Raw genomic sequence first — 12,044 nt, 5'->3', positions numbered from 1 at the left:
GGATTTGTCTCCATGTTTGCACACTCAACTGCAGATTACACATTCTCTCTGAAGAAGACTGACGAAACCAACAAGTGCTGCTGCTCTTTTCATTGCTGTTTTAGCCTGAGATACAAGATGTGCATGTCTAGCAAAGACAGCACATAGAGCTGTTTTTGGGGTGGGGGAACTGAGACTGACAAGAAGACTCAGCACCTCTTAGGAAATAATTATCTCTCTAGTCCTTCACTGCAACCTCCTCTGGGAGATGATGACTCCCAGTTTGCTGCCTGGTTGTGTCTGAATTGTATTTTCCTCTCTGTGAGCGGACTAATAAACAAAACTTTTGATTAATTACAGCAACATTTGCTCAAACTTTCTCAAATCCCAAATTACATAAAAAACACTGGTAGGACTGTTAAGATGGAATATATTTATACATTTCAATATCACTCTTAAAGCAACAGCTTAGACTTTTTTTTTGGAGTGGGGTTAGGTGACAGTTATGAACAACTATTATCTTTTCTGCTGCAGATAACTATTTGAATGATTACAGTTTGGAGAAATAGGGTTTAATTCTGACTGAACTGATGAGCTAATGGCTAGTCTGAGAGAGGCCAAAACCAAAGTGGATTGGTGTCATCTTAAAACAACTCAAATGTGAAAGATTTAATCGTTGTTCACATGACTGCTGCTTTATATGCCATTAAATAAGGATCAGTTTTGCTGTACACAGTTAATTACAAAGAATTATTTGGGTACAGCAGCAGTAGCAGCAGCTAGCTGTAGCATAAGCGTTGCAGCCTGCTGCACTTCTGATAGGAAAATCATATTTTTGCTGGAATAATCCTTTAATGTTAAACAATATGTGGTATTTGCATGAACTACAGTTGAAACCTTGAGAATGGAGTTGTTTTGAGACAGCAACAGTTCATTCCAGGCATTTATTAAAAACCAGGTGAAAAGTCAAGATTATCTTTGTTTCATTTTATTTATAGTTTTAACACTAAATGTTCACAAGTATAAAAAATTTAAATGTATTCAAAAGAGCATCTGACAGAGTTTTCAGGGAGAAATTAATACACAGCCATGTTATACACACTGACTTAAAGATGTACTTCTTGAGCAAAAAAATAAAGGTTTTACTTTTGACTGCTTAAAATAAATATATTTTCTGATTTGTTCAGGCTTTATCAGAGGAACAGGGGAAACTGGAGAAAGAAGGGTCACCGGGTCTTTGTGCTGGTGCTTCATCTTTAGTTTGACAAGACTCTCTGCTTTCACTGGCGCCTGTGAGAGAGATGATGACTTCATTTTTTTAATGCATCATGGGCTTCAGAGACTGATTGCATTGTCTGAGATACTGGCCGTTGTGCAATAACAAAAACTGAGAGAGGAAAGAGAGAGAAAAACAACAGGTGTGTTATTAATATAATACGAGAAGGTAGATTTCAAGTAGTGTCTTCTATCATCTTTCTTTTATTATATTTAATCTTCAATGAAGTAACCCACATGAAAAAAGCAGTAATACAGGCTTCCTTTTAGCTGTCTTTTTTAAAGGAGAGAAGTAAAAACAGGATGTGAAATTAACCAAAGAACTAAAAGCTTTGCAGATGAAGTGCTGACAAAAAATTGAGAGCATCAGGGAAAATATCAATGGAAAACCAATGATACCGATATGCTTAGTGCAAGTTTTTTTCTTTGACTCAATGGAACAATTTATGGCAACATTTACGAGAGTATTTCTGAAAAATTCAAGGATCTTTGCCTTGACTGCTCTAAGGAGAACAGAAACAATAAAAAGTCCTTGGAGATCTGATTGGTACTTTGAGTTTTTCTTGACATCAGCCTCACAAAAGACATTTTATCATGACAAATGACTCCTGACAGGGAAAACTGACCACATTAAATGAAAGCACAACAAGTGTATGAACTGATATCCTGATTAGAAATGACATTTTTAAATGCTGGAGGACACAAGGTGTTTAGTCTATCATACAGACACAAAGATCTTTTTCTTGAAGTTACAACCTCGCTTTAAATAAAACAACAAAATTGCGTGAAACATTTATACCATTTCCACGACAACATTGACCAAAAAGGCACCACCACATCGTAATATGTCCTGCCGTGACCATGGTCTGTGTTGACTGGAAGGTTTCTTGGTAACATTACTTTCATTAATTACCTTGAAAATACTTACTATAATCTAACTGCTCACTTGTCTTAAAAGCAACTGAATAATTTACCTACTTTATCAGCCATATTCAAAAAAAAATATATCTCCATCCACATGAGCAACACTGACAATATGATGGATGGATGGATGGATGGATGGATGGATGGATGGATGGATGGATGAGACAGTGATCCTTCATGAAGTAGGCTGCTGCATCCTTGTTTTTTTTAAAAACCTTTAAAACTGAATATTTAAAATTCTCCATTTTGAAAAGCATTTCCCACCAAAAACTCCATCTGTGTGTGGACGAGTCTGAGGTCTAAACACAGCAGAATATATATTTTAGTGTGGACCGGGCTTGAGCATAAAATTGGGTGACAAACCTACAAGTTGTACCTTGTAGCCCCTGTCAATAAGTGGCATCGTTGTCATATACAGTAAGTGAGATTTCTTAAAAAAAACTTTACCTTCTTTAGCAGCCTGAATGTATTTGCAATCAAATTAGAACATTTTAGCAACAATTAGACACTAGTTTTATTATATTATAGTGTGTCGATAACTACTACCTAGTTTTTTTTGCCAGGCAGTAATATCTATATTTTATGTTATTAAAGAACATGAGAGCACTAGATTAGGCCTCAAGCTAAAAAACATTTTGGTTCGGACCAGTCAGACCAAGTATGAGTGTGATGTAGTAAACAGCAGCTGTCCTCTATGAATTTAGATCATCAGTTATGGAAAAAGTGTGGAAAAGTGCCTATTTATTATTTGAAATCGCAGACATCAACCGTGAAAGCTTTTCTCAGAGGTAAATATATTTTTACTTTTCTCCTGTTTGATGTTCTGACTGGCTTGGCCTGATATAAAAAAAGACACCTAAATAAGTTTTTGTCCAACCACAACTTGTCGTGCTGTACATCAATTAAATACAAACCGTGTTTTGGGAGGGGGGAGTAAAATATATATTTTTTCCTCAACCTGTTAATTATTTAATTGAAGTTAATTAGTTTAAAGCATTGACTTTAGAGCGAGACAGTCCTCAGTCTTCTATAGGACTACAGGCTGTATGTGCTGAAAGATAGACAGCATGATGAAGGTAACATGGAAGTGATCCTGCTGGAGTCACATTCTAGCTTCGTTAGTCGTGATGTGAAGTGTGCCGCAGTGACAATAATTCATCCCTGTCGTCCTCAGAGGCAGCCCTGCTCAACTTTCACCAGACTCACAACCAAATTCATTAAAGAGGCTCTGCCCTAAGAAAAAAAAACAAGGTTAGCTGGTTAGAGGAGCTCATTTTTCAGTAGAAACGTGGAGAATCAGGGGCTAAATTATCAAAAGGCAACACAAAGGAATTGTAGGCGATACAACAAAAGCAGGACTTCCTTTAAAGCAACAGCAGGCAAACATGTTTTCAGTATGAAATATCGGAGCGGGGAATATTTAGAAATTCAGCATAGAAGGGGTAAAAATAGAAATACTTTGATCATCCTTAAGACTCAAGTTGTGCCAATAACTGCCAAAAAGGTGAAAACTTTGAGTGTTGTGTGTCTGCTGTGTGGGAAGTGGTCGGGTTCAAAACAGCTGCACAAAAATGCTCTTTCATCTCTCAAACACCATCATCAATACCTTCGAATTTACCCAGACCAAAACAAACAAAAAAGAAGAAAAAAATGATGGTCCCACATGCATGCAGATTATAGATCAAAAAGAGCAACGATTTGGTGCAGAATCTTTATTAAAAGCCAAGTAAAAACCTGCTGTGACAGGTGTTGAGCGTCAGTCATTGGCTCACAGTGTTAGGGCGGGCAGGTTTTTGTGCGCAGTCATCTGTGGTCTCATCTTTAAAGGTGTCTGCAGGTGTCACATTGAAATAGCTAACGTGCTGAAACTTCAGCACCTCGTTGCCCCAACTGGTCCATCCGGGCTGAAGGCTCCGTGCGAACAGTTCCAAACACTTGGCCTCAGCTCCGACATATGGCTTTAGCACCTCTGCAGCGAAACAAAAAACAAAAAAACAGAAGAAGGGATAGTTATGATAAATGCATGGTATTCAAACATTTTTCTTGTCTAAAGTGCAAACTACAAAAGGCGGCAAATACTCAACCAGTAGTGCTTTATTTTTTTAATTCCAAAGAATGTGACACCAGCATCATATGACATCAGCTGGGTGTAAAAACTCTCAGCTGATAAAACAAGCAACAGTACAGAGAGATACAAAAATGGCTCTTTATGCAATTGCTGTGAATCTTTGTTAATTTAAATATATAAATGAATCTAAATCTATTTAGTACGGGCAAATAGGCCAAACTCTTGACAGAGAGGCAGTAAGTGATGTGACAGTGGCAAAAACAAGCTCCCATTTCAACCCCAAATAGATCATTTCTGTGTGAAGATGGCCTCCCGGACCCTCAGTGGGGTTTCCTCAGGAACTCTGGGTCCTCTCTAATTGCCCAAAACATAAATATTAGATTGATTGGCGATCCTAAAATGGGTTGTATGGTTCCTGAGGGTGCAGAGATGCTCTTTTTTTTTTTTTTTTCTTCAAATCCAGACATGAAAATTTCAGGTACCGAACTTGTATCTTAAAAAAAAAAGTAGATCCGGCGTGTCAAAAAGCTTAAAATAAAACCCCTCAGTTGCATTCCATCCTGACACTAATATTGTTTCCTGATCCCTCCTACTGGCCGTGAAATCAGGATACCTGATTTGTGAACTGAAGCTTCCTCCCGCTTGTGAAGGTCCATTGACAGTCTTCACACCCACAATGTAACACCACACTGATGTTAAAAAAAGACTGCAGGTTAGGCTACTCCAGTTAGAGGAATATAAGTTTGCAAACTCCGCTTGGCTCATATATTATTTATTGCATGCAGGCAATAATATGCTTTGTGCTTCTACACCTGAAAGTGTGATAGGCTGATATAAATCTGGTAATCGGTGCAAATTTTCAGTCAACCATGTCTCCTTAATTGTAAATGTTTGCTCTGCATGCATCTTTTGGAATGAGAACTCTTTGCTATTTACTCTGTAATACGCAGAAGACAGAAGTGGCAGCTGCCCAGCTCCTTCACACCACAGAGCAGATTTTTCTGTGCGGAGACTGGCGGTGACCTTGGCTTTGTAAGCGCTAATATTCCAGGAGAGGCACACCTGACAGATAAGTCTCACTTCCTCTGCTGCTGTGCTACTCTGACACTCAGGGAGTTAATGAGCTCAAAAGTCTGATCCCAAAATCGATTGAACTTGTACAAGTACTTTAAAAGTCTACGTTTCCCCCCCTTTCTATATCCGTCACAGAGACAGAGCAGCAGTGTGGAAAGGCCAAACATATAGCTACACAACTAATTCAACTTCAAGTGGTGACTCAGCTCTCAAGTTCAGGTTTAATTATCTTCTTAACTTTGAAATGGGACAGTGTGTCAAGGTTCTGGCAAAGGAAAAGGAAGAAATCACTGCTAAAACTATTTCTGAACAATTTTACCTTGGTGGTTCGGAGACACTTCGCCCTTAAGAAAGACCACTGTGATCAAAATGTTATTGTTGCATCATTGATTGGGTAGAGAAGATATTTCCAAATTACATCATATAAATGCCAGGACCCAATTACGTCAAACGATTCAAACTAGTCAATCTATTTTCTATCTCCGCTAAATGGTGCTAGTTTTTTTTTTTTTTTAAAAAGGCACAAATTATCTTAAGCGAGTGTGAAACTCTTTTGTAAAATAAAAAAAAAAGACTTTTGGAATTGAAAAGTAGCAAAACATTTATCATAGAGACAGGAATAATAGGGACCCAGTGGTAAAAAATGTCCTGACATTTGTCCTTTAAAAAGTAAATAAATGTAAATAAACCCTTTCCCGTTAATTGGTTTGAAACCGTCCGTGTAAAGTGGACAGAGTGTGGTGATAAAGGTTACCTCGCTTGTTGTTTTTGGTAATTTAATAGTTGTTCTTAACAAAAAACAAACCTTCCAAAAAAAAAAAAACCTCAACTGTTAGGAGAGCCACAGGAGGAAAATAAGGAGAGGTTTTCTTCAGGAATCACCTTCAATTAAGAGCCAATCTGTCATGGCAACTTATTTCATCCTTGCTTCAGTCGACTGGCTCAGAAACGATGTTCACTCTCCCTAAAAGCTCATCTTTCTCCAGTCAAAAACCATATCAGGTGAGTGCATAAACTTATTTCTGCATTACTAGAGATTCTTTAACTTTTGCCACTTCCTTTTAGTTTTTCTTATTCAAACATACAGTGATAAAACTGTGTTTGTGCGTGAGTGTGAAGTTAACATTATTTAAGATGATACCAACTTGTCAGTTTCCCTTTGGGGCTGCACTGTGGAGCAGCTGGTTAGCACTGCTTTGCAACAGGAAGGTCTTGGGCCTTTTTTGATTAAAAACAGAGCAAACCTAAAGATTAGCAAACTGGTATTGACCAATCTTGCAAGATTAATCCTAAAACCTCTGGCTGAAGCATCGAAAATAAGTCTTATGTAATTCTAATGAAAAACAAAAAACACAACTCTAAAGTAAAAACGAATGTTCTGTTTCTGCTTGAGCTTAAGACTCTTCTGTTGTAATAGCTGCTGGATCAATTGTATGAGGTAATTACCGAACATGAATTGTTTACGGCTACCTGGGCTGCTTTTAAGTTTAAATGGAACTAATAGAAGAGCTCAAATAGCGCTGTTTCAATTTTAACGTCCTTGTCTGATACAAACCAGATTGGCCTGATGAGAATCTCAAAATGTTCTCGGAATTCAAATGTGCGACGAGCATTTGAGGCAGAAGTCACGTGACACACTGCTGGACTTTTACAGAGATAAAAACAAGAGGTAGCTTTCCAAGGCGCTGCACAGATCACAGTTAAATATGTTCCTCAATAAGGAATAATAGAATCCACATAAATGGCTGTGTGCTGATTCCTAAAACAATAATGTTTGTTTTAATCCTGAAATCAGAAGTAAATTTTATGTACTTTAAAAAAACAGGGAATCTTATAATTAATCAAAACGTGAAGACCAAAGACTTTTTTTTTTCTTCTGCTTGGCCATCTGGCAAGGATCGTATCTGTAATGGAGTAACGCTGTCTCTTATCTCTCCATAGCAACGGAGCATGTCAGTGACAGGAGCTCCATCTGAGAGGGCAACACAAGTGGGTCAGAATGTCTCGGCGTGGCGGGCTCGAGTGCGGCGGCTTCACACCACCGAGGCTGCCCAGAGGCTCGAGCAGACCTCTATACGGGAAAGTGCGGCAGAAATACAGAGGTGATAGTTTTGGATGTGGAAAGGAAGCTCGGGCTGGATGACACCACAGGTCCGGGGCCACATCAGCCATTTTTTACATAATGGATATAACACAAATCAAACAAAAAACTTAACCGTCAATATTCTGCTAAAGGTGTTAAATCACCTTCTTAAATGGTTATCTCTATCAAACTCTATGACCCCATTCTTTAAAAAGCAGCAATCTGTATTCTAATTATTTTAATTAACTAATTGTTGTAAACTTTTTCAATAAAAAGTCTGTTTTGTTACGATTACATCAATCAGTGAATCATCAAGCAGCTTTATTGGTAAGTTGCCTTCATCGTGTGATGTTTGTTTTGATGGTTTTTGGGGCAGGTTTTTCCCACTTTGGTCACTGCACCAAAAAATGCTTCACAAGAGTCTGAGCCTTCAGCTGTATGCCACTTCTACACCAAACAGCAAAGTCTTGTAAAAAAAAAAACAGTTGATGAGTTCAAGCAAGCCGTCAGAGTTTAGGGGTAAAAAATGTGAAAGTCTTTGCTTTGGACGTTGAGCTGTCCCTGTAGCTGCCTAAATCAGTAAAGTTAAGATGACACTGAGGTCTGTTGGACCACAAATCATTTTATGCCACGTAATTAAGTTTCATCAATTAATTGGAAAGAACTGCCCAATAAATGTGGCTCAGATGAATCGAAAACTCAATCATTTCTGAATTCAGGTGGCTGTTTTAAATGGTGCAAATAAAGAAAGGCTGAAAATGACAAATAAAGAGTTTTTTTTTTTTACCATTTTGTCATTGGTTATGACTGCAACTGAGACACTAGATGTTGCAAAATTCAGTACACCTAAATGAGGGTAATGCTTTGTGCATTACACAAAACATCACCTCCCAAAATTAGCAAATGAACCAACTGGAATAAAGAAACCAGTTGTGAATGAACCTGCTAAGAGTCAAACAAAGAAGCGTACATGGAGCCCGAACTCGATCTGTTTCCTAATCTACTTAATCTCTATGGTATCACAGCTCCATAGAGGTATCATTATGATTTCAATCAATGCATTTAAACAATATCCAACTACTTCCATGAGGCAGGGGCTTTTCTGTGCTGCTGAAAGGGCACCAGCAAACACCGTCTGTGTGTTGCTCCCCATACTGCACAATAAATCGTGTTCCCCTGGGAGGGAATGAAATGACGTCAAGCCGCCCTTATTCTTAGTTCCTGCATATTCATTGTCAAGGTCTAACGTCGACTCTGAGTAGCGGAGAGGATGTCGGAGTCAGGGTGAGACAATTTCAACACTCAAGCAATAAAAGTTTACAGTTTTGATGAGTCAAACCTGTCGGGTTCAACGCTCGCTGTTACAGAAAATAAAAAGGCTTCACGTGTTTTGTTTTTTTTAAACTTGCCTTCTTCAGCCTACAACCAGTGGCCAAAGATATAAAGTTTCTGCTGTGGAAAAGCTAGTTATTTTAGACTAAAAGGAATCTATATTAGATTACTTTAATGTTTTCTTGACATCCAAATGCATTGCCCTTGTCTGTAATTTTGTATATGCAGAAATTGCAAGAAGACATTCAGAGACATTACTTATATGGGAAATAGTCACAGAATTTAGATCTAATCTCTATATGGTGCGATAACAATCAGTGATGTTGCAGCATTGCCCTCTAGTGGCACAGTGAAACATTGCGAGTCAAAAAAAAAAAAATCACCTGACAGTGAGGGCTTCTGGGAGTGCAGGGCGGAGGGGACGCTGACAATCAAGCGCTTATCTTCAATCTCTGGCCTTTCTGAAGACCTAAAGCAAGACAAATGTGATCTGGATTCATTCCATCTTGGGGTTTTCTCATTTTAAACATCAAACATGACACTTAGAGAAGTCAGCACCTTGTGGAGGTGTTGGTAGGACATCGGCCCAGTATCAGCACTTCATAAGGCTTCTTGTGCTGTGAATCGAGGGGAAACACAAACTGCCCAGATGTGGTGACCTAAAAGGGGGGATAAAACCCCTAAAAGAGTCAGAATTATGTCAGTCTGTGAGATTTCCATGACTGAGAGCTTTATCAGTTAGACCTCCCGTACCTTCAGCCAGAACCATTCGGCCACAACTTGTACACCCCAGTGTGGATACAGTTCATCACGGACAAAACGCAGGTGGCTGGGCCGGTTTGTCACCCAGGTGACCAGTAAACACCCTGAAGATGACAGCTGGGGGACGGGGAGGCGTTTCAGTTGTGTTGAAGGTAAAAAGCTATATCTTCATGGGAGGAAAAAAAAAAACAATCATATCAAACACAGTTACTAACATTAAACTTTAATGTTTAGCAATGACTTTTTTTGTGCTTATAGAGTTTTAGGGAAGTCATAGGGTATCATCAATTCACTACTTCAACACTTGAGGTCACTATATCCTGCACACCAGTAGGTGAATTCATTAGAATTCATTTTGTTGCCCAGCTGATATCAGCTCAAAGCACCATAGTGTTGTACAAACCCACTGGCTTGCTAAAGTGACTTTTTGAAATAGTAACGTTTTGCCTATTTAATGTTTCAAAAGTTTTAAATAAGATGAAATGTCTCTTTGTTTAATGTCCACACTGTACCAAAAGCTGTTGCCAACATTGCTTAATATAAAGGCCTCAACACTTGGAATTTAAATTTCTTAAATGATGTTGTTTGCTCTTGACTCCAACTTTCTTTCTTTCTGTTTCATATGCTGTTTTGATTTTTTTTTTTTTAAAAAGTAACAATTTGATTTTTTTCTGCTTGCACTTTATAAAATGAGTGAATACCAAATCACCTGCGACTCCTCTTCACAGATTTGTTTTCCCACGGCGGATCAATAACAATCAGGTCAAACTTCCTTCCACCTGATAGAGAAACAAAACACTCATTAAGCAAACCGTGTCAGGCTATGAGAAAATGCATTTTCATTGCACAACTATTCAATGTTAATTCTGGCAAATGACGAAGAATTTGGCACCCAAGTTGCTTTATCATTGTTTTTTTTACAATGACTGTACTTACACTGGACTAGTGGTTGTATTCTTGTGAAATCAGAGAGCAGGAAAGCTGTGTTAGGAGGTATGACGTACTCCTCTCCCATCATCGTAACTACTGCTGCCCAGTCCTCCTTGTTCTCTGTCACCTGCGAGAACAGGTCGACGTGCGCAGCACAGCCATCTTCAGTGGCAAGTAACTGAATGCACTCCTTCTGCTCCTCATCCTCCACGAGAGGGAGCTCTTTAGCCATCTCACAAAGAGCTGCAAGGCTGCACTCCTGGGAAGGAAGAGGCTCTTCCACTGTGTCTGTCTCTCCGGTGAGGTATCCAAGGGATCGGGCAGAATCCACCAAGAGCTTGGTTCCCTCCAGAATAACAGACCTGATCTGTTTTGTGGCACATTGGGAATATTTAGGTAGGAAACCTCTGAATGCAACCATTTGTTTCTTTTTTCCAACTAGTTGTCTTGTTTGATTCATGCTTTCTGTTCAGATGTCAGAGGATTTAATTTCTGCCATCACAAATATATTAAAAATAAAGGGGTTAACCTAAGAAGTTATGCTGAAGAATATTATTTATTTACCTTCTCGTGGAAGGCCTTTGAATCAATTTCCCCTTGGTTGAGTTCACTGTGTTTTCGCTTACGTTTCTGAAAGACAACAGGTATTTGAACACTTAAACATAGAAAACATAGCTTGGTGGTCCGTGTCGCAGTCTTCTAATCCTGAAGCTGCAGGTTGGAGCCCAGGTTCCGTCAGAATGGGCCTCAGGTGTAAAACAATTGCCAAATCTTTTTGAGCGAGTTTGTTCAGTGTGGCAACCACTAAAGAAGGGGCTAGCTGAAAGAACAACAAGAAGGAAAACATCCAAACCTAGTGAAAACACTTGATGGAATAATATAATCAAAACATCTTTTTATAAATGTATTACAATGTGCACATCAATGGGCATGCCAACTTTAAAGCAAATCAACAGCATTTGTTTTTTTTCTTTACCCTGAGAAGAATTGAAGAAGCATCACTTTTGGTGCTTTTTGAAGCCATTTCAGAACATTTACATTTTGTCGAAGTGTCACTGAACAAAAAATGTGTTCAGACAGTTTGAATGAAGGTTCTCTAAAGGTTACAATGTAAAAGCTGCAACTTATTTTCAGGGTTCCTTTTAGGAAATGGCCCCTGGAGGTTCTCTGAAAGATGTGAGAAGTGCAGCTGACCCTCAGAGAACATTTAGGGACTATATATATAGAGAGAGGTTTGGTGATGGTTGCAATGTGAAAGTTCAGCTCATTTCCTGAAAACCTTTGATGAATTAGAATTACACCAGATGCAGGTTTTACCTTTGATGGTTTATCTGTTTTGTGCAGAACATCACTGTGTTCTCCTTCCACAGCAGCACCGCCACTTAGATTATACCGGCTTTTTAAAATCTGAAAACACCGCCACTTAAAACAACACTTCACATGTGACTTATCACTGTCTGCCCACCGGATGCACTGCTGATAGCCACGATTTATGAGCGACAGTGAGTCCAAAACCCAACCCGAACTGCTCTGAAACACCACGGACATGGCGCCCTGGTAATAAATTATGACAGCAGCCTGCTTTTCTTCTCCTTCGAGCCTCTATTCGTTATCATT

The 12,044-nt window shown here is 38.9% G+C and overlaps 1 protein-coding gene across 2 annotated transcripts; it reads right to left on the bottom strand.

Moving 5' to 3' along the window:
* Nucleotides 1-958: 958 nt before the first annotated feature.
* On the bottom strand, nt 959-12,010 carry mettl4 (methyltransferase like 4). 2 transcript variants are annotated; one of them, XM_017406415.3, is made up of 9 exons: nt 11,745-12,010; nt 10,992-11,057; nt 10,434-10,794; nt 10,207-10,276; nt 9,489-9,663; nt 9,294-9,394; nt 9,119-9,204; nt 3,913-4,147; nt 959-1,366 (listed from the first exon to the last, which is right to left on the bottom strand). In XM_017406415.3, the coding sequence occupies exons 1-8, from the start codon at nt 11,973-11,975 to the stop codon at nt 3,939-3,941; spliced, it is 1,299 nt and encodes a 432-aa protein (XP_017261904.1). In that variant the 5' UTR covers nt 11,976-12,010; the 3' UTR covers nt 959-1,366; nt 3,913-3,938. The 2 variants fall into 2 exon arrangements, with proteins under 2 accessions (XP_017261904.1, XP_017261903.1); XM_017406414.3 differs by having other exon boundaries at nt 3,951-4,147.
* Between the last annotated feature and the right edge of the window lie 34 nt (nt 12,011-12,044).

The sequence above is a fragment of the Kryptolebias marmoratus genome, linkage group LG21 (genome assembly GCF_001649575.2).
Source record: "Kryptolebias marmoratus isolate JLee-2015 linkage group LG21, ASM164957v2, whole genome shotgun sequence".
NCBI classification, from domain to species: domain Eukaryota; kingdom Metazoa; phylum Chordata; class Actinopteri; order Cyprinodontiformes; family Rivulidae; genus Kryptolebias; species Kryptolebias marmoratus.
Note: the sequence above shows the minus strand (reverse complement) of the source record. Positions and strands in the feature narration are given on the sequence as shown.